The 27,396-nt window shown below is 47.0% G+C and overlaps 2 protein-coding genes across 2 annotated transcripts; one reads left to right on the top strand and one right to left on the bottom strand.

Annotated features, from left to right (window-relative positions):
• Window positions 1-3,744: 3,744 nt before the first annotated feature.
• Window positions 3,745-6,271, bottom strand: LOC130381523 (DNA-(apurinic or apyrimidinic site) endonuclease 2-like). Its single transcript, XM_056589176.1, has 6 exons — window positions 6,029-6,271; window positions 5,850-5,933; window positions 5,567-5,747; window positions 5,297-5,440; window positions 5,137-5,206; window positions 3,745-5,012 (listed from the first exon to the last, which is right to left on the bottom strand). Exons 1-6 carry the CDS (start codon window positions 6,141-6,143, stop codon window positions 3,882-3,884), a joined length of 1,725 nt encoding a protein of 574 aa, XP_056445151.1. The 5' UTR covers window positions 6,144-6,271; the 3' UTR covers window positions 3,745-3,881.
• A 49-nt stretch (window positions 6,272-6,320) lies between these two features.
• Window positions 6,321-27,390, top strand: zgc:162200 (uncharacterized protein LOC558638 homolog). The gene is given in 12 exon segments (XM_056589183.1): window positions 6,321-6,663; window positions 7,433-7,766; window positions 13,025-13,237; window positions 13,499-13,651; window positions 15,488-15,994; window positions 17,119-17,988; window positions 20,764-20,880; window positions 20,882-20,950; window positions 21,636-21,704; window positions 21,706-21,788; window positions 23,473-23,833; window positions 25,048-27,390. Coding segments are annotated over 11 exon segments (2,706 nt in total). The 5' UTR covers window positions 6,321-6,663; window positions 7,433-7,508; the 3' UTR covers window positions 25,054-27,390.
• The last annotated feature ends 6 nt before the right edge of the window (window positions 27,391-27,396 follow it).

The raw sequence follows: 27,396 nt of genomic DNA on the forward strand, positions 1-27,396 counted from the left end.
TCCTTAAGTCCCTGTGATGTTAATACGCTTAGGAGATAATTGTTTTTTTAAGGTGGCTCGCATCTGAATCTGGGTAAAGCTGTTGACATTGAGCATGCGTAAAAGTTGTCATGTGCAAGTGCGTCGACCCAGAAAGCCAATAGGCCTAAGTGCACATTGCAATGAACACTAAACTGTATAGAATAGTTATTTTTGTATGCCTATATATCTATTTTCGGGATCTCCTTTTTTGTGTGTGTTAATCGTCCATTTTATAACTCTGTCTTTACACTATTGGGACAGTTGAATAAGTAAGTAGGCCTGAGGTGGAAAGAAACGAATTACATTTACATTTATTTGTGAGATTATGACAAATACAATGTATACCTTTGTTACAACCTACCCCACTGCCAGGGTAGGTTGTAACACCTACTGGGGTAGGTTGTAAAAGGTAGACAAAATGCAAAAAAACAATGTTACTCCATTTGATATGCCGTATTTAAACAGGGTTTGAAAATAGATTCACCAAACAAAATACTGAAACTGAACTTTTTTTTTTTTTTAGAACAGGGCAACATGTTACTACGGAAGAGGATTAGGGCCACACATGTAAAAAAAAATTAAGTTCTGACTTTATTCTCAGAATTCTGAGAAAAAAGTCAGAATTCTGACTTTAATCTCAGAATTCTGAGAATAAAGTCAGAATTCAGACATTAATCTCAGAATTCTGACATTAATCTCAGAATTCTGAGATAAAAAGTCAGAATTCTGACTTTTTTCTCAGAATTCTGAGATTAAAGTCAGAATTCTGACTTTTTTCTCAGAATTCTGAGATTAAAATGTGTGGCCCTAATCCTCTTCCGTACTCTTCCGTACCTTTCCTATTTCACCCCCAAAGAGTTTATTTTTGATGTTTTTTCCTTTTCGCCGGTCCTCCTCTTCCAATGCCAGCTTAACTGGTGTAGCCTATCAGTCAAGATTTCGGGCCTGCTTTCGGAAATGGCCGAATTATTGTTTGACTGAAAGGTCCTATGGACCCAGAGCTCGGCATCTCTGGAGGAGGAACAGAGCCTGGAGCAGGTGAGCTTGCAGGTGAGCTGTTTGACTGAAAGGTCCTAAGATGGACCCAGAGCTCGGCATCTCTGGATGAGGAGCAGAGCCTGGCGGCAGGTGAGCAGGTGAGGAGCCTGGTGGCAGGTGAGCAGGTGAGGAGCCTGGCGAAGGTGAGCAGGTGAGGAGCCTTGCGGCAGGAGAGCCTCAGCTGGGTCAGGACGATCTGTGACCTGGGAAAGCGCAAAGTCACAGTCCTGAAAGATGTTCGGATGGTAAGGCCATATGCCTGTGCACTGGAAGCCTGCCTGAATGTTTCTTTGCGTTGCGGCCGTGGGTAGGGCCGGCGTTCCTCACGATCCCTGAAATGTTGTAAACTGTCATTGGTTCGCCTGGATTCATCCGCAACAGTCATCACGGGCCGCATTCACCATTTTCTTAAATGTACCAAAGACACTGCGATCAAGTAGCTGGAGCTTATGGGCACGTATGCGACTGATAACGTGCCTCCTCACCCGACGTCATGGCTCCAACCTGCCTGCCCCCCCGGCGTGCTACCTCTCGGGATGGTGCCTGCACAGTTGTGACGCCTGTCTCGTCCATGTTCCAAATGTCTGAACCATCGAAGCGGCTCTTTTCTATTGCCACCCCCAGGCGACTGAAGAAGAGCTCGACATTTGTCTTGTTGAAGGAGGTGGCCCTTGAAAGGCTTGTTGCCTGTGGACACCAGAATAATAGAATATAATAGAATAATCTTTATTGTCATTGTACAAGACAATGAAATTTTGTTTGGAGCAGTCCTCCTCTAGTTGCCCAGTTCTATAAAAAAAACAAAAAAAAACATTATCAAAAGTATCAGCAATATATAAATAAATAATAATAAATAAATAAAATATATATCTAAAAAAAAAGTTTTAAAAAGTCCAGAACACCATCAAATACTTGGTGGCAGTTGCATCATGTGGGCTCATCATGTTCATTTCGCCCGCATACGGAGGAAGATGCAGTGATAAATTCATAACATCAGATTCAGGTTTTCTGGATTGCCTACGGCCAGGTGAGAAGTTATGGCAGACAGGGGGTTTGTCATCCAAGACCTCCTGTATGAAAGGAAAATGAAGCTCACCCTGTCAGCGTTCACCACAGGACGCATCGCAAACGTATGTGTCCACGTTGAACGTGTCAAACGTAGACTAAAAAACTATAGAATTATTTCTCAAACAGTCCCGATTAATCTGGCCCCTAAATTTGATAAAATCCTGAGAGTTTGTGCAGCAATATGTAACCTACGTGGTGACATAATTAATGACCCAGAATATCGTTAAGCCTTCAATGCAGTGGTCTCTTCAGTGTATTTTACACACACACACACACACACACACACACACACACACACACACACACACACACACACACACACACACACACACACACACACACACACACACACACACACACACACACACACACACACACACACACACACACACACACACACACGTAGACACGGTTAAAGAACGCATTTATTCCAGATGGCAGTTACAAAATTCAGGCTGGTTTTTGCATCCTGTCATATCACCATGGCTGTAGCCCCTCCCTGTTCCTGTTGAGTCAGAGCACCGGCAGCCACGCGTGGAACACTGCCGCTGAAGGAATCCATCGGTCTTTGTTAATATCAAGGCACAGAGGCAATTTATCCGGGCTAAGCCGGATCTGTGGAGCCTACAAGGAATAGGCTATCAAACCCCCTAAAACACTGGAAGTAGCACTGAAGGGTGTTTGTTGGTGTAGGTTATTTGGAAATATTTTATTTTAGATTGGCCTGAACCTTACACTCCAGTGTCAATCAAACTGTTCATTATTAAGTAAAATATGTTTTATTTTTCTTGTTCTAAAAGTCTCCTTTGTGAGGTGAAGGAAATAATCATTTTCGTGCGAGGGCTTTTTTATGTCTAAATTTTAATTTATATTTAAACCTTGTTTGTTCAATCCCACAGCACTGTACTTTTTACATATTCTACACCAAAAACCAATAACCCTTACTTCCTGCGACATTTCTTTAACTGCTTCGCTACGTCTGTGTCACCATTAATTCTAGTTTATGCTGTGATAAATACTTGAAATTTAGGTTAAGGAAGATTGATCCAATTTGCATTATTTTCAACAACATCTGTGTACTAGTGGTTCAGAGGATGTCCCTGTTTATGTCTGATGGGCCAATTACACTTCGTAACAGACAAGCATACAGCATCATCATGAATGGAAGTAGACAGAGCTTATATGGGCCTGAAAGTATACCAATAACAGCTAGTATTCTCAGACAAGCATACATACAGCATCATCATGAATGGAAGTAGACGGAGCTTATATGGGCCTGAAAGTATACCAATAACAGCTATTATGCTCTAATTTTTTAAAGGCGTATCTCCAATAATTGCGACATACCATCATAATGGTTTAAGCCGTAAAAGCAATGCCTACGTTAACAGCACCACCCAATGGGCACAACTGCTCATTACAGCTATTAATGTCAATTCAATTGCATGTCAAAAGTAACGTAACTGCATAGTTACTGTATTCTTGCTGTATTTGGCATTTGGTATTTAGTTTATAGTATTTACGTAACCAACTGAGGAATTAATTATTATGAGTGCTTCCTCAAATGTATGGCCACTCTCATGTTCCAATGCAATAAGGACAAAAGTCTAGGAAAAAAACTTTATAAATGTCTTTATTTGCTAGTTTTTTTTTTGTCTTCATTCAAAAACACAACGATATAAAAAGGCTTAATTCCATACACACTTCTTTGTTCTACTGGTCCTTATGTTCCTCTGTTCATTAAAGAAGACACACTACTTCCCCATGTCAACCCACGCAAAGAAGTTACATCGAGCTTCGGGATTGGAGGCATGTCCCTGTGGTCGGGCACAAACGAAAAACTGTCTGCCCAAATTAGGTCCTTCCTTCTTGACGGTGCGCAGTACACTAGTCTCTCTGTGGACCTTGCACGGGGGGGCTGGCGGAGGCCCATGAAGAACGGACTTCCAGAACCCCAGCGAAGCTCCCTTTGGCCCTTTAGGAGCCACTGTGGATTCTGCAATCCGCTGTTCGGCCTTGGTTTCTCTCGGCGTCTCTCCGGTACTCTCCTCTAGAGGGCGGCTGGAGGTGTGCATCGTGGAGGAGTCACAGACACCGTTGACCACTTTGGTGTGGTTGAGTTGGACCATTTGTGATTTTTGTGATCGGGGAAGTGGGTTTGGGTCAGCCGCGCTGGATGCTTCTGATGCCTTCAGAATCGGAGCTCCACCCGAAGCCTTGGGTTTGAAGAAGGCGAGCAGGCTGCCCTGTGGGGGTGGCAGCTTGGCTGAGGTCTTGGTCACGTTGCTCTTCTTCCGTTTCGGGGTCCCAGACCCCGGTGCCAAAGGCCTTTTCTTTCCCAAACCGCTCTCCGCTGCTCCTAGCGGCTTTAAATTCTCCCGCTTCTCCCCGGCCTCCTGAGAACTGGGTAGCGAATCCCTGGACTCAGTTCTCATGGACTTCGGGTCCACCTTCACCAGAAAGTGAGACAGTTTCTGCTGCTTGCCTGCAAACTCTGGCAGGTAGCGGGTGCAGAGAGCAGGAAGTTTGGGGCTGGCCAAAAGTGTGCAGCAGAGTTTCGCCCACACGGGGCAGTGGTCTGAGCCTTCCACCTCTGGCAGGATGTCCGCTGCTGTAAACTGCTCTTTGGCCAGCTGGACGTCGGCGAATATATAGTCAATGCGAGTGCCGTAATTGGTCTGCCGGGCCCCGGTGAGCGTGTTCCAACAGGTGAAGGCATGTGTGCGCTCCGGATGGAAATAGCGGAAGGTATCGATGAATTTCCCGCCGTTGTTGAGGACGTCATCTGTGGACGATCCCTCATTCTCTCTCCCCGACTCGCTTTTACTTTCAGCCCTTAAAAAAACGTTCAGCCATTTTCTTCCAGGGTGCTCATCAAAGTTATCCTGGATGACAAAAAAAACTGGGTAAAATCAATAGGAATTGGGCAGTTTTATTTCTTACACATCAATGCGAGCTTCGGGAAATCTTCGAGGTAACAATCGTCCACAATTCTAGTTCGTCACTTACAAGGTCACTGGGGTCACAGTGGTCAATGGTTCTGTGAGATGTGTTCACGTCTCCTAAGATGATGACATGGCTGCAGGTAAGGTAAAGAAAGAAAAGATGACCTTTAGTTTGAGCTTCACAAGTGAAAACACAGATACTAATGACAAGCCTAGAATGTCACCTTCCAGCCTTCAATATGGCTTCAGCCCGACTCTGAAGCAACTTGTAGAACTGCAATTTGAACTGTTTACGTTCCGGCTTCTCAGGATCAGCACGTGGGCAGTAAACATTCACTACAGTAACCTTCTGTATCTGGTTTTTGCACCTGGGAAAAGAAGATAGAGAATATAATTAGAGATAGAGAGAAATGCAATCAAAGATTCCTTTTCTTTTTAGCTTTCACCACAAATGTGCTGAGGCAACCCTCCAAGAGCACATAGGCATATCTCACATGTATTGATGCTGTGTAATAACAGCTCGTCCTTCATTATCCAGAAGTTGCAACTCGTCATCACAGAACTCCATAGGGTCCCCGTAACATCCAACGGCCCCTTCATGGTTAGTCAGCAAACCAGTGAGACCTTCCTCAGCAGCAAACGGAGCAACAGAGTCTTTGCAGTAAGTAGCAACCCCTGTACACATGAACGTATAATTCACAATTATTATTTTTTACTACCAGTTACATGCAGCTGGATGGTGGTCATTTGTGGCAAATGTGTTTAAATGTTATTAACCTGAATAGCCACTGCGCCCACGACTGAAGCTGAAATAAGAGTTGTAGCCCTCAACAACAGCGGTTCTTTCATCAAGCAGGTCTCCTGTGCAGAGTTATTTTAAGAGACAGTAAGAGGCAGACGGTATTTATTTTGGCATGGACTACTGTCACGTTGTTGGCCTTCCATCTTCAACTTACTTGTCACTTTAGTTTCTTGCAGACAGATTATATCTGCGTCCAATGATTGGAGGGTTTTCTTGATCCCGCCTTTGTAAGCTCGTATCCCATTGATATTCCAAGTGACGAGCTTCATTGTGCATCAAGTACAGTAATAACGTTTACATGTTACCGTTAAGTTCTTTATAATACACCAACGCTCAACTCCGTCCAGGTGCAAACAGTACACGGAAGTAAACAGGAAGTCCTGACAAGGACGAGCGGAAATCCAATACGTGAACGATATTATAAAGTATTATACATACCTAAATATCATATTTATACGAAAACAAAAATATTCAAATCACAGGTTTAGAATGTTTAAATTCCTATAAATCGCGTTGGTGAAAACCCGGAAAAATTCAAAGAGATTCCCATGAAGTGTCCCGGTGCCGTTGCTAGAGGGAGCAGTAGCTCGGTTTCCGCGCGCTTTGACGCTCGAGCCCACCGGGGAACGGAGAACCGGGTGAGAACGAGAGACGCCTTGTTCTGGACTGGCCTGGTTTAGGCGCCGATGCTCGGGGGTCGTAACAGATTGACATTTCGTTTAACAAACACAACTCGCGGCATATTTCTGTGCGAGTGGATACGGTAGCTCCCCGGAACACGATCTACTGGTGAGTAGCCAACGGAGCTAATTGTGACCGTCGGGATTAGCTTGCTTAACTGGATCCGGTGTTTCCAGGCGAGCTAACGCGTGAATAAACCATCTCGTCAGCGAATCATTGTTGTGTGTTATGTTGATCTGGACAACGGAGATGTAAGCCATCCATTGGACAGAGCATACCTAGAGTGTTTTGCTAAAATGGCTTCGGTGTATACTTTACTGGAGGCCAGAGATGTTCATGCTAGTACCCAGATGGTGTTTTAATAGCGCCGTTGTGGTGCTGGTTCGGACAGTCCGGTGTGTGTCCATCGTCGGTCAATGGGCGATCAGACAACGGGACTACGACCCCACCCCAGTCAGTGTAGTCGTGTGTGTCAAACTGTTTTTTTGCTCTTTGATAAAAAAAAAAAAAGGTTAACTATTTATTACTAGTGCTCAAACCGCTGTCTGCGAGGCACCTGCACATTAACACATCATTCAGTGCTAGCTAAGTATCCGCATTCTCTTTTATACGTACGCTGGCAATTTATTTTATTTCAGATTAGGACATGCATCGACAAGTGACGTGCTTCTTCGCAACGGTTGATTTATTCAATGAGTATATTTTATTTAACGCTGTGGCCTTGAGAGCGAACCATTTGATCTTGCAGCTTCTGGGGACATGTGCAGTCCTGCTGCGGATAATGGTGCTCTGCTGCGATCCTGGACTAGCTATCAGGGTGGGAATGTGTATACTGCAGTTCACCTAAAGTCCTCTCTTTCTTCTCTGACACCCCCAGCGTGTCGTGATGAAAGCTACGTATTGAAGAGATCAATACAACCTTGGATCGACCAGAGGCTGGCCAGAAGAGAGAGATGCTGGAGGCTGACGTGGAGTCCTCGGGTACAGAGTTGGCTCTAGAGCTGCAGGCTGAAATGGAGATGGGGAGCGGGGATCTGAATGCGGAGGTGCTGCGGCTCTCCCTGGAGCTCCAGGAGGCCACAGATCAGAAGCTGCAGGCGGCCCGCTATGGCCTGGTGGTGCTGGAGGAAAGCTCTGCCCTAAAGACCAAGCACAGGCAGCTGGAGGAAGAGCATGAGGCACTCAGACAGGAGCTACAGCAGCTCAAAGAGGTAGGATGAGTCAGACTCGGCCATTACACCCCATATATTATATTTAATACGTTTGTTGTAATGAACTTAATTATTTATTAAAGACTCAAATGGCTACGGAGAGAACTCATGTTTCAGCATTCCGTAATCAATATGTGTTATGTTGAATTGAGAATCTTTGGAATTTACACTGGTGGTTTGTCTTTTAGGATTTACTTATTTACTAAATAGATACTGTACTAAACTATGCATTTTTTCACAATTGCATAGCTTACATTATCATTAAATTCCTTGATTATATCTGCCTATTACCCGCTTATTATAAGTTACAAATACTTCTATGAAATAAGTAATACTAAGGACCATAATGCTGCGACTAGTATAAGCAAGTTTAATATCAATCTCCTGTTCTACATGACTCTTCAAATCATGTATTCCATTTGGAGACACACAAGGGACTTGCAATTGAAGATGAGAATAATCAAAACGTATAAAAAATGAAACATGATCTTTGTTTTCTAAAACAAGCACAAGTCAGTGCAGGACACACGCCGGATTCATAGTAAGGTTTAGTTGTTCGGTTGTTTTCAGTGCTCATGAGGTCAACATCCCGACAATAGCATGTGATATCTAGTCACTGGAGATGGGCTTGCATGTTTGTCAAAACAGAAGAATGCTCTTCTTTTTATTGTATTGTAATGGAAAATTTTTATCAAAACAACCACATGCATAGATGATGTGACGACCAAGAGTTGTATCCGAGTAGGGATATTCCATTGAATTGTTTTTCTCCTTACTGTGTGACTATGGTTCAATCCTTGAAATATAAAGGTATTTCACACATGAACACATGCGACACACAACCGCAGATAAGCAGTATCAGACGTGTTCACACATACTGGAGATACTCTGTATACTTTGGGCGAGGGGGGGCGCCTGAGTAGAGCGTATAGGGCGTGACGCAAAAAGTATACAGCAGAAGTCGCAGTGTTTTGTTTCCAACACATCAAAGTTCACGGGTGAGGCTACCAACTCCATAATTCTGACTCTTGCGGTGACATCAATACTGCACTCATATAGATATATCCACAATGTCAACAGAAGAGTGGAAAGCAGAAACAGGAACACAAAATACAGGCGAGAATAGGGATGGTAACCGATGACCGTTTGACTGATGGTTGATCGTATCAACGTTAACCGATCAATCTTGTCGCTTGTCGGTTAAAAAAAAAATTGGGGTCAGTGTGGACTGCGGAGTGTGTGTTGGTTTCACTTCACACAAAAAGATGATCAGATAATAATAATAATAATAATAATACATTTAATTTAGAGGCGCCTTTCAAAACACCCAAGGTCACCTTACAGAGCATATAGACATCATACATTTTTTAAAAAACAAGACATTGTGGAAAAAATAAATAAATAAATAAATAAATAAACATAAGCAATAAGAAATAAATAAAACAAAAACAAGACAAAACAAAACAAAAAAACAAACAAAACAGTGATCAGTTAGACGTTGTGTGCGAGTTTGAACAGGTGAGTTTTGAGTTGTGACTTGAAGGTTGTAATGGTGTCTGACTGTTTTATGTGTGGGGGGAGGGAGTTCCAGAGCCTGGGTGCTGAACAGCTGAATGACCGGGCACCCATTGAAGTGAGTCGTGATGTGGGGATACATAGTAGTCCAGCAGAGGTTGAGCGGAGGGAGCGGGAGGGAGTGTATTCTTGGAGGAGGTCGCAGAGATAACTGGGGGCTAGGTTGTGGAGAGCTTTGTAGGTGAGGAGTAGGGTTTTGTATTGGATGCGGTAGTGTACTGGGAGCCAGTGAAGTTGAATGAGGACAGGGGTGATGTGGTCAGATGATTTGGTGCGGGTGATGATCCGGGCGGCTGAGTTCTGAATGATCTGCAGTCTGTTGATGAGTTTGGTGGGGAGTCCGGTGAGGAGGGCGTTGCAGTAGTCTATGCGTGATGTGACAAATGAGTGAACTAGGATTTCAGTGCTGGATTGGGTCAGTGATGGGCGGAGTCTGGCGATGTTGCGGAGGTGGAAGAATGCAGTCCGGGTGATGTTGTGAATATGGGGTGCGAATGAGAGGGTGTTGTCCAGGATGACGCCGAGGCTCTTGACTTTGGAGGAGAAGGGTACTGGGAATCCATCGATAATTATGAGTGGAGCTGGGGTGTGTTGTGATTTAGTGAGGGTGGATTTGGATCCGATGAGCAGGGCCTCGGTCTTGTTTCCATTGAGTTTCAGGAAGTTCCTGCTCAACCAGCTCCGGATCTCTTCCAGGCACGTGATGAGGGAAGTGGGGGGGATGGCAGCGGTGGGTTTGGTGGAGATGTAGACCTGTGTGTCGTCAGCGTAGCAGTGAAAATGAACCCCATGGTGACGGAGGAGTGTGCCCAGCGGGAGGAGGTAAGTGGTGAAGAGGAGTGGACCCAAGACTGACCCCTGGGGGACACCCAGTGAGACACCTGAACACCCAGACTTGTGGTTGCTTAGTTGAACAAATTGTTGACGGCCGGTGAGGTAGGATGTAAACCAGGAGAGTGCAGCACCAGTGATCCCAATACCAGCTAGGCGGTCCAGGAGCAGAGGGTGGGAGATGGTGTCGAATGCTGCGCTGAGATCGAGGAGGATGAGAATGGTGAGTAATCCAGAGTCGGCTGCGAGGAGGAGGTCGTTGGTGATTTTGACTAGGGCTGTTTCAGTGCTGTGTTTTGGACGGAAGCCAGATTGGAACGGTTCGTGGAGATTGTTAGTGTCGAGGTGGGACTGTAGTTGTGCGGCAACCACCCTTTCAAGTGTTTTGGAGATGAAAGGGAGATTGGAGATGGGCCGGTAATGGTTAAGGTCAGTTGGGTCAGCACCAGGTTTTTTCAGGATGGGAGTGATGGCAGCCAGCTTGAGAGTGGGGGGTACAGTACCAGTAGTGAGGGAGGAGTTAATTATGTTGGTGATCATGGGGGAGATGGACGGAAGACATGCTTTGACAAGGGAGGTGGGAAGAGGATCGAGCTGACAGGTGGTGGTTTTGGCTTTGCGGATGAGTTCTGAAACGGTCTGTTCTGTTACTAGGGTGAAGTCAGAGAGGGAGCTGATGAGAGGTTGGCCAGAGGTGATCATCCAGGGTGGGTCATCAGAGGGGGTGCGAGATGAGGCCAGTTGTTGGTGAATGGTGTTGATTTTAGAGCTGAAGAAGTCAAGGAACGCAGTGCATTGGGTGGTGGAAATGTCTGGAGGGAGAGATTTAGGAGGCTGAAGTAAGTGGCTGACTGTTGAGAAGAGGACTCTGCTGTTGCCTGTACCAGTGTTGATGAGGTTGGAGTAGTATGAGGTTTTGGCAGTAGTGAGGGCATTCTTGTAGTGATGGAGGTGGTCCGAATACATTTGGCGGTGTACAGTGAGTTGAGTCTTTTTGTAGAGTCGCTCCAGTCGACGACCAGTGGCTTTGAGCTGGCGCAGATGAGGAGTGAACCAGGGAGCAGTGTGGGTGAATGAGACTGAACGGGTTTTCAGGGGGGCCAGGGTGGTGAGGGAGGAGGAGAGGCAGTTATTGTAGTGAGTCACCAGGTCAGTCAGGGAGGAAGCTGGGGGAGGGTTGGGGTAGGAGTTACCCCAAACATGTTGGGGTAGGAGCTGATCATGGTAAGATCATCATAGATAAGGTGACTTATTGGATGTTGGACGGACACCGCGTCTCTAGCACACTTTTTAATATCTCCTCAAGTCTTCATTATTCCCGCATGCGAGCGGCGGAGAATATGATCTCTAAATTATTATGGACAGTAGACTAAACGCTATAAGCCTACAGTGAGCCATCTCATTCCAAGATTTCTATGTGTGAAGTTAAAAAAAGTATCCCTTACACTCAATTTTTCCGTCTCCTCCAAACTAAACAAGCGGCGTCTCTTCGGAGTTGTCATTTTCTTAAATGGGCCGCGGCAATGTTTCAAATGAGCTCCTAACGCTGCCCTCTTCCGATTGGCCCCGCTCTCTACACACGGTCAACTTGCAGTAAGCATGCCTCGTGTTTCAATTCAAACACAGGTCGTGCCGCGGTTAAAGCCACTGACTCTCACTCGGAGAGTATGTGTGTGTGAGTCGGAGGCAGAACGGGAGAGAGATAAGCAGAGTTACGAAATAGCAGGCGGCTGGCGCAGCTCGAAATGGCTGTTATTTCAAATAGCACATTTTAATCTGATCGGTTAACCGGTTAATGAGGCTCGGTGGTCAGTCAAGAATATTTTACATTTTCACCATCCCTAGGTGAGAAGAGAATAGTACGAAGCAGCTCCGTGCTGCCGGTTTCGCGCCAGACGCCTGATAGAAACGCCATCAACACTCACTCGTTGTGAACTCTCCGGTTCTCCGGACTTTACACAAGGGGCCTGGCTTGGTAAACTCTGGAGGGGCGGATTCTGAGAATGTCCGGCTTACAGTGCATGTGTGAAAGAAAGGCCTAATAATGTACCAGCCAAGCAGGAATTATTAGACTAGTGGTGACGATGACTAAAACATCCATCATTTGATCTCAGTTTAGAATGTTGCAGCTATTCATTCCAGGTCAGTTCTGATTGGATTGAAATTCCAAGACTTAAAATCCTGTGTAATTGCATGTTGAATTTTATCGCGATCACCGCCCATGTAACATCTTACGTAACAAATGTCCGGTAAAGCTAAAGGGAATTGGGTTGAAGGATTTTCAAATAATTCACATCGTACACGTGCACCCATTTATTTTGGCAGGTAAGCAAATATTCCACGCATTTCATAATGCACATTGAAACACGGTTGTATAAGCCTTGGCGACCTAATGCTCAGGGGAACACATTTAGTCCCATGTTAATTTTACTTATCTCCTTATATAGTGCAGCTCTTCCCTCTGCTGTTGTTGATGTGCACTGATGGATGCAGCGTTTTGAGTGCACCATGCCATCTGTAATGATGTGGGGGAGGACTCTTGAGTCTAAACCTTCGCTGTTGGCAGCAGACTAATTTAATCTACCAAATCAAATTTGGAAGAATTCTCTGTGTTTCTCATGGGTGTAGAAAACAAAGAATAAAGGCTGGTATTGTACTCTACACGAATGGCTGAATTTGGTCCTGTTGTTATAACAATAACCAAATTGAAATGAAGACTTGTAATGCGTTAAAGTATTCATAATATCATAAAATAGGATAACAATGTTCAACATTCTTTGTTTATTTTACACTGGAATGTGATTTATCTAAAGGCCTCACATTTCCCTTTGGTTGTTCCCATCGCTGTATAGGCCTTCACAGACTCTGTCAGCAGTCAGAAGCGCGCAGCTGCAGATGGAGAGTGCCGGGAGGAGAATCTCATGCAGGAGACGGCTACTAAGGAGGCTGCCATGGCAACCCGCTTGGAGGAGGTCCAGGCGGAATTGAAGCAGGCCCGTCTGGCTCTGGGTAATGCCCATGCTGAAATCGATAGGATCGGGGGGCTCGCTGGACATCTGAAGAAGGTTTGGCTGCTCATCATCATCATATCATCCCATTGCACCAAATCTTATGTTGACAAATATCCACATGCCCTTTACCAAACATGGTACTGGGACTAATTCCCTGTCAAATAAAAATGAACTGGAGGCTTATATTTTGATATATTCAACATAGATATTCCCACAAACTAGTCAAATGTATAAAAAAATCAATGCACTCAAACTATACATTTTCTTCGATTGTTTGTGTGTTCTGCTGCCTTGCTCATGGACTGTGTTCTCCAGGAGTCTGAGTGTCTGGAGGCGGAGAAGGACCACCTGCGGGACGAGATGAAGGAGTACAAGGTGCGGGAGCTGAGGCAGCTGCAGGACAACTGTGAGCTGGAGGAGGAGAACATCTCTCTACAGAAGCAAGTGTCGGTGCTCAAGGAGAACCAGGTGAGTACGGACACATTCTGGCTGAACCCCCTGGTGCACATCCTAACCCTGCTTTAAATGTGCTTTCATGATTAGCTGTTTAAGGAAAAGATCCATTACACTCTTGTCAAAATAGTTTTTAATGTTGTAGATTGGGGCGATGAGATCTTGCAGATGGCATAGTGCTCTAAATGGCTGAATTTCATAAGACATGTTAAACAACCTGAATACGATTTATACACATCAATTAAATAATCGTACATCGCAAAACATGTTGTCTACTGTATCAAGGAAGTACAAAAGAATTCCTAAGACTTCTCTCTATTGTTCTGGGTGAGATGCCAAGGCGGGGCGAGAGCGTGTGAAACTGAAGTTGATTTGTCTCTGAGGGTTTGGACCGCTGATTGCAAACTAATTTTGTCTGGAGGCTGTACTGGAGGCTCTCGACTCTCTCAGACCTTATCAACCCAAATATGAAAACATTATTTCCCACTCCATTTTCAAAAATATTCCCCCCCACACCAATTGTATTTTCTCCATCATGCAATAAGATAAAAACACTTTCTGTTGAAATGTAGGCCAGGGCCTTGAGGCACGCTTATTTGAATACATTGGTTTCAGATTTTGACTATCTAACCACATTACAACACATTCTGCATGCATGTTGTCACTATAGCTGTGTTCGAAATCGTTCCCTATTCACTCACTCACTATTCCCTATATAGTGTTTATGATATAGTGTACTATATAGGGAACGAACAAACGAGAATTCGGACACTACGCCGGCTGAACATTTCTTAACGTCATTTGCGTCAGTAAATGCACCGGGTATTTGTGTGACGCAGACAGATGCGCCCCCATCATGTAAACAAACCGGGCACTCACGAGGAAAGCTGGAGGTTGTATTGATGTTGAATGTTACATTTCCTTGATCAAGGTTTTTTTAATTAATTTTGAATGTTACATTTTCTATGTTAAATCCAAAATAAATTGTTGACATTTCTAAACGAAAGCCGGAGACTCCATCATTAAATGCATTCGTTATTCAGCTTCTTCTTCTCCCCCGGAAAAACTCGTCTGCTTTGCATTATGGTATACGGGAGTAACATGAAGGGAACATCATATGTTCACGCAAATTTTGGGTATTTGAAGTGCACTATATAGTGCATGAAATTAACCACTGAGAATCCGAACACCACTACAAAATGGCGAGCATCCTATATAGTACACTATATCCGTGATGGGGAACGATTTCGAACACAGCTTATGACACGGCACCGCACCAGCTAATTGCACTAATTACCATGGCTTCAACCAGCGATAGCAATCTACAAGGGAGTCCACCAGCTGTCCTTATTAGCTGTAATTAAAACCTGCCGCCGGTTGGGAGGTGGTGCGCTGGTGGTAGGAGGCAATCATCTGCCATGGAGAGTAGCTGCAGATAACTGATAAACAGATCCCTCTCAAAGTGTGTAAACTTGAGAAGCATAGGAGCGTGACCCACTCCATTGTTCTCCCATACGGAAAAGGGAGCTGGGATTTCTGGGGTGGGCAGGGGCTATGAGCCTTGCATCGCATCCTGCTGAGGGGACTCCCGCCGGAGTTAAAATCTTTGACTCCGTCACGCACCAAACAATAGATTGGCTTTACAGTTCAAAAGCACAACGTTTTAATCCCTTTCTAACTGTGTCTGTTTTCTCGGGAACACTCGGCCTGACTTAGCGGCGTGCTCACGGTGTCTTACGGCGTCTGAAGCGAGCACTCCTTAACCGGGTTCTTTGTCCTATTTAAAGACCATAAGACCTTAACCCATGGCTGCTCTGTGTCCCGGGGGCCCTGGTCGCCATGGCGCCGCAGGTGGAGTTTGAGGCGGTGAAGCTGGAGCTGACCCAGAAGGACGAGGAGCAGGAGGACCTGCGGGGGCAGCTGGACGAGGCGGCGCGCCTCAAGGAGATCGCGGAGCGGCAGCTGGATGAGGCCCTGGAGGCCCTGAAGGAGGAGCGGGAGCAGAAGAACAACCTGAGGAGGGAGCTCTCGGCCCTCTCCCTCAACCCCTTCGACTCGGTGGGCAACCTGGAGCTCCACCTCGACCAGCTGGACGAGAGCCAGGAGGAGGGCCCGGGGGGGCGGGGGGGCGAGGGAGAGGACCAGGACAGCGGCTTTAACAACGGCCCCGGCTCCGCCCCCGATTCTGCTGACCCTCCTCACTCGGGCGGCTCCAAGACCAACGGCCTCATCCAGCGCTACTCCACGCCGCGCAGCAGCGACGTCTTCCTCCGCGCGCCCACGTCCGGCCTGGTGTCCGACCTGCTCAGTGAGCTGCACTTCTCGGACAGCCAGAAGCTCAAGCAGCAGCTCCTACAGGTACTGGGCGTCGACGCTCCAGCACCGTCGTCCGTTGGGGGACTGTCGTACCTGTGGCTCAGCGCTGTGACGTCATGAATGTCCCTCCCCGTCAGGACAGCCTCAGCTACACGCAATTTATACAGAAGGTCTCTCCCTCAGAGACAAAACACATGACAATAACCATACTCACAATAGGTATCAGCTGGATGAATATATTATAATATAGAACGCTGAATATTTATAAAGAGATAGATAAAGATATACATCTACATATAGATAGTTAAACATATACATAGATAGAAGGTAGAGAGATGGATAGATAGATATATATTCTGCTTTCTAAAACGGTTGACAACCCTTTATACCACACATAGTGATAGATCTATATTATAATTCTTAAATGTAAAGAAAACCCTTCACCCATTCTATAGTATAGTGATTTGAGCGTGTCAGACAGATCAGTTTGCCACACTTTGCCTGACATTATATCTGCTGCTTCCTGTTTCCAACCACATCCTCAATCTGTCACCAGTACATTCTGCCTCCCTGTAATACATGAGGCTGCCACCTCCTCAAGGCCCGCAAAACCACAATGCACCTCCGATCCACTTGGCCACTCACTACGCCCTGCGCCGGCTTTCTTTAATGTGTTTTCTTGAGGGTACTTAAGAAAATGAAGATGTTGACCATTGTGCCTGCTCTAGTTTGTGAAGGAGGTATATTATTCATGATGCACTCTGCAGCAGCACAGGGGAGGGGGTTGGGTTCAGCTGCTGCTGCCCAGCAGATGTTCCGAGCCCCAGAATGGGGGTTGTAAACCAATCTATAAATAGTGCATCCATGATTCATGACAGACGCATGTGAAATGTTTGGGTCGGGTGTGTTACTTTGCTCCATGGGCGATGGTCACTAAAAGACTTATATCATCATTGGGCTTTTTGGGCTTTGACGATTGAACTAAAAGTCGCATTTACATCAACATTTATTTAAACAGAGAGGTGAGTCCCAGGACTCATCTTCAATGAGGCCCTGTGTACAGACAATATGAAACCGTATCAATGCAATAAATATGATGAATAAAGATGAATAAATGAACAATACTATAAATAAATTAACTAATGTTCTGTCTGTGCGCGGCCAAGGTGGAGCGAGAGAAGGCCACACTGGTCAGCACCATCGAGGAGCTCCAGATGCAGCTGGTCATGTCCAAGCAGGCTTTCAGCCAGCAGGAGGACAAGGTGGGCTCGCTGACCCAGCAGCTGGAGGTCATCCACGGGGGCCAGCAGGGCGGACAGAAAGCCGGCGGCGGCGGGGACAACGAGGCGGAGGACGGCGGCGACTACGACTACGAGCTGGACGTCAAGAGCACGGAGGTGCTGGAGGCCCGCATGCGCGCCGCCCAGGAGGAGCTGCTGCTGCTGCGGGAGGAGCTGACGCAGGCCGGGGCGCGCTACACCAGCCTGGAGCAGCGCTGCAGGCAGGAGAAGGACCGCTGGCGGGCCGAGGCCCAGGAGCTGGCCGACAAGATCCGGCAGTGCATCAAGTCGAGCCGGCAGGACCAGGAGCGCATCAGCGAGCTGGAGAAGGAGATCGGCGCCACGCGCAAGGTGGCCACCGACTCGGAGGGCCACCTGAGCGTGGCGCAGGAGGAGCTGCTGGCCTTCTCCGAGGAGCTGTCCAACCTCTACCACCACATCTGCGTGTGCAACAACCTGACGCCCAAGCGGGTCACCCTGGACTATTACCGCGACGGCGCCCGGGCCAACGGCGGCGGGGGCAGCGGGCGGCGGGTGCACCACCCCACCCCGGCCCAGCAGGCGCAGAGGAAGCAGCGCTCCAGCGACCTCTTCGGCTCCAAGGCCGCGGCCCTGCAGTTCATGGGGGAGGTCGACTGCTCGGGGTCCAGCGCGGACCCGGCCAGCTGCCCTGGGACACCCTCACTGGACTTCAGGGACCCCTCCAACGTCCGCAACCTGATGGCGGTCATCAGGTGCCAGGTCAAACACCTCCGGGTAAGAGGCTCTTCTCAGAGACGGCGTTAACCACACGGTTCCACGGCCACCATTGTTTTTTTGCTTATCATCTTAAAGGGAAAAGGGGATAAATACTAAATTCTCAAAAGTATTTAGGTGGGGAAGACTTCTATTCCTGTGGCTTCGGATTGCAGAATTCATCGTCATGATTACTATTGCGTTTTTTAAGTTTCATTGGAAACAGACATAGACTTTTTCTTTGATGGTTCGGCCATTGATAGGCTACGGTAAGTTGCAACGCTACTTAGCGTAGGAAAAACTGGAAAAACTGTACATCAGGCACAGTAGCTCGGCCAACCCTCTGACAAAACCACCAACGCTGGGTGATGGAAAACGCATCGCTACCTGTGCGCTGGGAAAGCTGCCACGGATACCCAGTTGGTAACAATCATTATTCTTCAATTACAAGGGCTTCCATCATTGGGCCATAATCTTAATTAACATTCTGTAACCTCATTTGACAGCAGAGAATTAAGACAATTATTTACAGGAAAATCTTCCAAATGATTCCCTTAAGTATCACTGGCAGTTAATCGTCTATTTTATTGTGTCTTTTGATCATTTGATATGGATATTAAGAGACTGTTGGATACAATAGCACTTTTTACCCAACAAGAACATCCTCTTATCTTTTATAACAAAGCTTTAGCCACGTAAACCCTTGCCAGCGCTGTGTTTTTTCTGAATGATTACAAGCTCCGCTCGAGCCCTGGGGAAAGTCCTCCTCCTCCCTGGTACAAGCCTCCCTCTTCTAATCCTCATTAAAGGCTGTTTCTAGCCCCTGATCACAACCCACCTTCCTGTGCAGGCCGGTACACCACGCTTTGTGTACGGATTAGGGATGGAGCGGTACATGTAAAGAATGCATGTACAAAAAAGTAAAAAAAAAAAAATTCAAATACAGTTATTGGTAGGAAACCAGTTTTCCGCCGTTATTATGGTACCCAGTGTAAACAAACGAACGATGTGGCATACCTTGGCATATTTGGTTGAACCCATTTCTTCGATGCTTTGTCGCAATATTGGTAAGCAATACACAGATTGATCAGAAACCAATCATTATCGGCCGATATACGCCCTAAACATGTGATCGGCCTAGCAACTTGAATTATGCAGATTCCTGCAGCCGATCACGTGACTCAAAAACTTTAGTGTAGAAGACGCGTCGTCATTAGGTTCAGTTACTGAGAAAGTAACATCAACCCGCTTTAACATGCTTAATCCTGTTGCTGGCCCCCTGGTCTGGGCTCGTGAGTGAAGCCATAGACTGCACTCCTTTCATAACGGAACGTCAGAAATAGTCGGTTGGTTATGCAAATACAGTACCGGCTTCCTTTGCATACTGTTCATTAATGTTGTTTTATATTTTTGTGTAGTTCTGGCTAAATGTATTCATCCCAATGATACATTTCACCGCCTTGGTTGACTCCTTAAAAGGGACATATTATGAAAACAACACTTTTCCTGGGATTTTGGGTGTTGTTTTGGGTCTCTGGTGCTCCAACACCCATACAAAAGTCTGTACATCATTTTTTGATTGAGATATGCATTTCTGAAAGTACCCCGCCTACAGTTACCAAACGAGCAAGTCAGTTTCGGCGCCCCCTCCTACGTATTAAGGGGGCACAGTTGAATATTACCTCCCACTTCCCCGCTCCCCTCCAATCAGAGCATAGCTAAGATTTTGTGGACCAGCGGACGAGCAGCTCCGGCGGGGGGAACTCGGCGGCAGCTCACCTCGGGGAGTACAATCCCTTTCTCTGCCGGACTGCCGCCGAGCAGTCCGGAGGAGGGGACATGGAGGAGTAAGGGATTGTACTCCCCGAGCTGAGCTACCGGACTGCCTCCGAGCTACCCCCGCCGGACTTTTCAGCTCCCGGAGGTCACCCGCCGGAGCAGGTGGAGAGCTTCGGCAGAAGTTCAGCTCCCGGAGTACACCACCGAAGCGGCAGCTCAGCTCTCGGAGTACAATCCCTTTCTCCTCCATGTTGGGTTCATGGACTTCAGAGAGTCAAGGCCAAAGTTACTTTCCCCCAATTCTTCTCAACCATGGCCCGGTTACTATGTTTACTTGTTGGGAAAACACCATAATATGTCTCCTTTCAAATCATAGCACACGAGATCTTCAGCCTGTAAAGATATAGCCTGTGAGCAACGTGGTTGTATATCTGGATAAAAGGCTTGTGCCACACAGGAAGCTAAAAGTAGGCTATAAGCATCTCTCATGTAGCCTACACTCAAAGGTTACCCACCGCACCCTCTTCATAAACAATCCAGACTATGTAGGCTCTATACACATACAGTAGAGTGGCCGGTTGCTACTACGTAACAGTATTTACATTAATAAGCTTTTATTATATGGCTACGCTAAGTTGCCACAATAGGAAACCAGGAAAAACTGTACATCAGGCACAGTAGCTCGGCCAACCCTCTCTGACAAAACCATGGTAGTTAACTGGGTGCAAAGTTTTTCCTTGGTCTTGAAGCTTCTTTGCCAACATTTTGCTCACATTTCTTGAGCAAAGAACATCCAGCAAAGAGTAATCCTGTAAGGATCGGCCATTATACATATTTATACACCCTAATAAACATAGTCAAAAACTAAACAAAATGTGTCGGTCAATCCTTTCCCTTTTTTGAAAAGGAATTTCAGATGCTAGTCATAGATCCCAAAAATGATAATAAATAAATGAATTGAAGGGTTGAGTCCCAACAGTGGTGCTCCGTAATCACTGTGACCCCCCCTGTCCCCAGGTGGCGGTGGACCTGTGTCGCCAGCGCGGCGCCCTGCCCTGCTCGGCGTTCGGCAACAGCGGGGAGTGCGAAGCTGGCGACGCAGAGACCCTGATGTATGATTTGCTGCTCAAACTGGAAGTCTCTGCTCAGCACCAAGAGGGAGCAGATCGCCACTCTGAGGACCGTGCTCAAGGCTAACAAGCAGGTAGGAAGACGGTCACAGGCGACCACAGCAAGACACCCGGGCTCAGTGTTTATAGCAACAGGCCACGCCTTCTCACGGCCTACCTTTTCATAGAGTTAGGTCAATTGATTGTGGCATTATTTGCAAAAGTCAACAATGACATAATCATTCATTTAGAGCGTGCTCAGATGCTAACAACAACACAGGCTTTGGCTTAGTGTGATGAAGCAGTCCTCCAACCCCCCTCCCTGCCTTACTGTGACGCACCACCTTCTGTCGTGATCCGCTCCCAACCCCCTCGACCAACATCACTCTCCCTTTTAAGGCGCACACACACACACGCACACGCAGACACGCACATACTAATCTGCCTGGACTGAGCCGAGTCACAGAACAACTCTCCAGGTCTAGCAGAACGTCCGGCAGCCATGTCTTGCTGTTACCAAAACAAAAGCTGTTGGCTAACCTGAGTATCTACCCTAAATAAACAATTCGAGTTATTATGAAAACCAAAGGTCCCCGAATGGGCCAAGCATAGGCAGAAATAACTGCAGCCATCTGTTAGTGGCTGTATTTACATAATCCTCCAAGCTGTTTGTGTTTGACTTAAAAAGAAACAAGAGGGAAAGGGAAGCCAGGCCGTTGACTGGGTCTGTAACGGAATGTGTGCGTGTGCCTGGCTCGTTGGTCCCGGGGTTCAGGATAGTGCCGAGTTGGCGCTGTCCAATCCTGAAGGAACCAGTATGAGACGGAGAAGGGCATGGTGTCGGAGAGCCATGGGGAAGCTGATGAACGAGCGTCAAGACCCTGAAGTGGACTCCGCCACTTTCTCCCTTCCTGCGGTCATGTTTCGCCAGCCGTAAGCCCCCCTCCCCCCCCCCCACGCCCCCCCCTCTGCCGTTCTGTTCCGCACAGAGGCTAATGCCGGCGGTACGATTGCTCCCATACAGACGCCTGCGCATGCCTACAAGGGAGTGGGGCAGGGACGCCAGGAGGGCCAGGAAATGCTTTCCGTGGAAATGATTTTGTCCTAACAACGGATGTCACACTAACCGCGAATATCACATTGAAGCTTTAAGGGGAAAGCCTAGTGATCATTTTTGTCTGTGACATTAAAATCTGAACTTTTTATTTATTTGTTGCTCTGCCGAATTCCTACTCTGTTGACTCTCAGCTCATGTCCTCGTCGTGTAGCATCGAGGCCGTTGTCACGGCACATCCTTTGCCGCCGGTGTCCTCTTATAGGCTTAGCGTCGTGCTGAGGCGCGGGGCGCACAGCTTCCCCAGGGACTCACCTGGAGCTTAAGGCCCACATGCTGTGCCCTGTGCTTGCAGGGAAACGGAAACACGCTGCAGTCAGGCTTTGTCACCTGACGACTGGACATGGTTAATGTAAGCGAGGTGGGAGAGGGTAGAAGTGTGTGTTTGTGTGCGTGCGTGCGTGCGCGCGTGCGTGTGTGTGCACATGCGTTGCCTGCCTGGGCACACCGTTCACAACCCTTTCTTCACTAACCTGAGGGCAGCTTCTCTCTCTCACTGGGCAGTAGGGCATGTCGCTTGCAGGACTAACGGGGTTCCTCCTGTGTGGTGTGCATGTGGAAAAGGTGGTGGAAGAGAATCTGGTCATTCTCGTATTTTTCTCCTTTTTTCTCTTTTGCTTTTATTTCTTGGGTATGAGGCTGTCCTGTAGAAAATGCATCGTTTTCTATTTAGTTTGATTGATTTTGTTTTACCGTCCCAATCACACGTGCGCGTGAGGTGTCTCTGGACTAGGGAAATGGGAAGACAGAGTCATGGTAAGCTGTCTGGTCCCGGTCTCTCCAGACGGATATGAGCTGGCCTTTGATTATCTTTAAGAAGGATTGGAGCGCAGAGTGAGGTCAAGGGCCTACTTTCTGCGTTGAGGAGGACCGAAGATTACTGGGTTCCACGTGAGCCTCTCTTAGCAAGCAAGACTGACTGCAGTGCCCTCATCTGGGCAGTCGGGCTAACTGCGTGTGTCGACAGAGGAAAGAAGACCCCATGACATTTGACTTCCCTTGCTCACTTAGTTCTTTGTCGTTTGACTTCCCTGTTCAATGTGCCAAAAAGGATGACAAATCTGTGCATTATTTATTTGACATCCAAATGATAAATACACACCCTATACAGCTGAAAACGTTGATGTGATCTAATGTTAACTCCCTAATATATCAAGTTGCAAGGCTGCAAACGGCTTGCACGCCATTCAAATTCTGGAAGATGAAATGGTCATAATAATAGCAGTATGAAAGAATCCTATGCTCTTCATGCCATTTCTCTTTAAACTCCTTCTTGACTCCGTTAGAGATGGTTCTTCCTCTTCCCGCTGGTTTCTAGCCCTCTTCTGCTACTCTCTTTCACACGGTCCTCGCTGGGTTTAACTTCTAGTCCGGCTCCGGTTCCTGACGTATACACAAGTCGTGTGTGAGCGCTTCTGTCCCCCTGCTTTAATGTGGTTTTGTGTGTGTGTGTGTGTTTGTGCATGCGACCACTCCCCGTCCCGTCACCCTCGTGCCTCCCAGGTGTGACCAGTACGTCACCCAGCTGGACGAGATGCAGCGGCAGCTGGCGGCGGCCGAGGACGAGAAGAAGACCCTCAACACGCTGCTGCGCATGGCCATCCAGCAGAAGCTGGCCCTCACCCAGCGGCTGGAGGACCTGGAGGCCCCCCGCTCGCCCAACAGCCTCAACAGCAGCCCCCGCCGCTCCCGGGCCAAGGAGCTGGCCACCAAGTCGGGCCGCGCCAGCCGCAGCCCCAGGAACAGCCCGGCGCGGCCCCCCGCGCGGAACAGCCCGCGCGCCAGCCCCGTGTTCGGCAGCAGCGCGGCCAACACGGCCACCAACCATCTCCGAGCCATCACCCGCAGCCTCCACACCAGCCCAGTAAGAACCCCCCTCTCTCTCTGCCCCGGCCCCCGCCCGCGGCCCACCGGCGGGGGCGCCCCCCTCCCGCGGGACGCCACCTTCATTAGGAGCCGTAGCGTCAGCGACGTCTTTAGCGCGTCGGGCTGCCGCGGTGCCCGCGGCGGTGAGGGCGGTCTGAGCCGGAGGGGCTCGGCCAGCTCTCTGGACGGGGACTTCCTGGTGAAGACGTACGTCCGAGACACCAGGCAGAGTAACCCGGGCCGCAGGGGCTCAGCGCCCCCCCGCCAGGACACCTTTATCACGACCCGCGTTGTGGCCTCTTGTCGCCCCGCCGCCGCGCCCAGGTCCTCCGTCGTAGCTCCGCCCGTAGCAAAGCTAACCTCTTCTACTAAATCCCTGCACTTCTGTCCCGCTAACGCACGTGACCTGCATGCTAATGGCTCACCACAGCTATCCAAACCCCTGTTAAAGGCCAACCTAGATGTCTCTGTCAGGAGGAAACAGCACCTGGCTCAGAGGCCGTTCTCGGCCCAGGACGAGTGCGCCAGCGCCAACACGTCCTGTGCCGGCGAGGCGCTGTACCCCCGGTGTGAGTCTAGACCCACCGCACACCCTGCCTCCTCCTGCACTTCCTCAGACGCTTATCCGTCTGACAAGAGCAGGCGTTCAGGGGTCGTTAGAGAGGCCAGGCGCGGCTCCGCCTCCACTAGTAGTGCTGCCGAGGAGCTTATGGAGCCGGTCAATAAGGGCGCCGCAGGTAAAGCCCCGCCCAAACCAGGAAGAGCTCGGAGCTCGCACTGTAAATCGTCCCGCAGGCGATAGAACGATTGGCGTGTTTTTGCAACTCAAGCTTACTAATATAACTAATATCGGAGATTGGTATTAACTGCTATTGGAATTAATCACATTTTGGTAGTAGAAACACAAATATAAATGTGATTTATGATGATATCAAATGTTAAGTGTTTTAACATCATAGTAACCTGTTCATTGTTTCAATATATCAAATATATTTAAAAGAAAAAGAAAAAAAAAGTATATATACCAAGATACATCAAACAATAAATTAAAAGTGGTATTTCATTTCTAAAATTCATCATAATCTCCTTTTTGATTTAATATATATGTATGTGAAGTTACAAACATGTTTTCTCCTCTCCCTCCTGTCTTTCTCGACGTCCTCAACTAAAAGTGTTCTCGTGTCTTGTGTCTGTCCTAACTCTTGTCCGTAGCGCTGACACAGCTCTCATCACTCCACCACCCGACTCCTCCATAAGGAGAACCCGTCTTCATGTTGACCCGACCCAACCTCTCCTCCCTCGGCCACCGCCCCGCCACCGAGACCTCCTGTCGACCACCACCACCACCTCCCCCCTGACCCCCGACCCCCACACTCCCCTCCAGACAACACCAGACCTTCTGGATCCAACAAACTGAAACTAAAACCATCTTGTCATCCATCCATGCCTTCTGTGTCTCCCTCTCCGCCCGGAGCGCGCCTGCGTGCATGCAGCCCGGCCCCCGCAGTAGGGCGGGGGGGGGACCCCGCTGCTCCCCCTGGCTCTGTGGTGTCTTAACTGTCGCCACACAACCTCCCATCCCATCGTCTTGTGTTTTTAAAGATTGTGTGCTGTGAAGAAGTTCCATTGACAGTATTTGTTCTAGGCCGAATCTTTCCAATACGATATTTAGTTTCCACAAGTATTTTTCCACATGGCTTCGTCCCGTCCCAAATGTACTGTGTTTTAAAGTGATGTATATGCAAGGCTGTGACCTGTTGCCCTAAAACATCCGGAAACCTTTTGCCTTTAGTGTGGCCTTCTTTGATTAGGCCTCTCTGTTATCCATTTAGTGGGGCTGACCCTCACAACTACTATGGTTTAGACTCTGTAGCTTTCTAATAATGGCATACACAAATGTCTAATGCTTGCAAAAGTCTTGTGGCCCATCCATCTTCAGAATCCTCTTCTGTATCACGGACCCTGATACAAAGGTGTCATAGTGTGATATCCATTTCAGAACCTCTGGCTTCGACCGATCAGCTACAGCAACCTTTAAAGTTCAGCGAACAGATCACTTCACTGGGGAGTATAGCTCAGCCATATTGCTACCGCCTCAGGTCAAACACAAATTAATCAGGCACCGTGATTTGAAGATATGATTGGATCAACATCCAGCTTACGTTGCCAGCTATGCAGACATGTCGGGTCGGTTATTGTTCAATGTCATTCGTTCAGATTAGAGTGAGCTGTTACTAGTTTACTTATTTTCTTGCGGTAAAGTTCCAGTACCTTCTTAAAAAAAAAAACTTTAACCAACATATCTAAGGGACATATCTATGTGATTCCAACAAAATATCCAGGACTGCATTAATTGTGCTTTCAGATTTCCCCATTGGCCTGATTACCATAAAATAGAAAGCCCAGTGTGTCTTAATAGCACATTGGTATGAGTCAACATCCTGTTGGTATCATGCACAGTTGAATTCATACATTTGGCACATACAGGTTCATAGAAGTCCAACTACTAATATGGCAGTTAACTACTAACAGCAGCTGTGTGGCTAGCCTTCATTCAAATTAACTCATTTAAATAATGGCTTCTTATAGGCATGATTGGAAACCTTATAGATGCAAATATGGTTTCCTATTTAGATGCTTACTTACAAGAGTAAAGTTTAAGATCTCCACAGGTTATAACGTTCTTTGCAACTTCACTCACATCTGACGGTCCAATGAAAATGCTGAGATTTGTAATCCATTTCCAGGACTGAAATGTGGATCAGATATGGATCTCCGGTACCAGAAGCAATGTGATGTGGATCTTAAGCATTATCTTGTGAATAGTGGACTTTGTGGGAAGAATCGAGCTTAAGAATCACGTTTAAAATTGAAAAATCAATGTAAGAAGGAAATATATTTTCAATTGTAGATTATTAGTGATTAGAAGAAACCACGTCCTGCTGATTTTTTATAAATCAAAAATTTGAGTGCCTTGTCTTTTTTTGCTGGCCTCTTTATCTTGGACTGCTGTCACCTTTTGTAAAGAATGGCTATCACGCAAACACTGTAGAAATTATTTTTCTTTTTAATTAGCAAATTTATTTGTTTGCTTTTTAGGTAAAAAGGTGGCCAGTCAGCACTGATTAAGGTGATACTTGATTTCGGTAGAATATTTTCTATTATGTATATGCACACACCTTGTATGATGATACGAGTACACATAATTTGACTGGGTCCCTGAACTAACCAACTACTGTTTTTAGTTGGTAATATTATTATATGGATTATGAAGGATGTAAATATGCAACATTTTAAAATATTCTACCAAAAATTAATATCTGAGTAGAATTTGCAATGGAATCCTGTTACTGCTTATCAATTCTTGTTGCGAATGTGAATAATTTATGTAGTTGTATACATTTTCAATTGACATCTGTATTTATGTTTTGTGTAAATTGTTGCAATGTCATTCACATGCATCATCCTTGTAAACCACTTGTCCTGAAAAAATAAAATACTGTTCATGTAAGCTTCCTTTTTATGTATTGATTGTATTAAGGAGATTTAGATAGAACTGGA

Source organism: Gadus chalcogrammus, chromosome 1 (assembly GCF_026213295.1).
Source record: "Gadus chalcogrammus isolate NIFS_2021 chromosome 1, NIFS_Gcha_1.0, whole genome shotgun sequence".
NCBI classification, from domain to species: Eukaryota; Metazoa; Chordata; class Actinopteri; order Gadiformes; family Gadidae; genus Gadus; species Gadus chalcogrammus.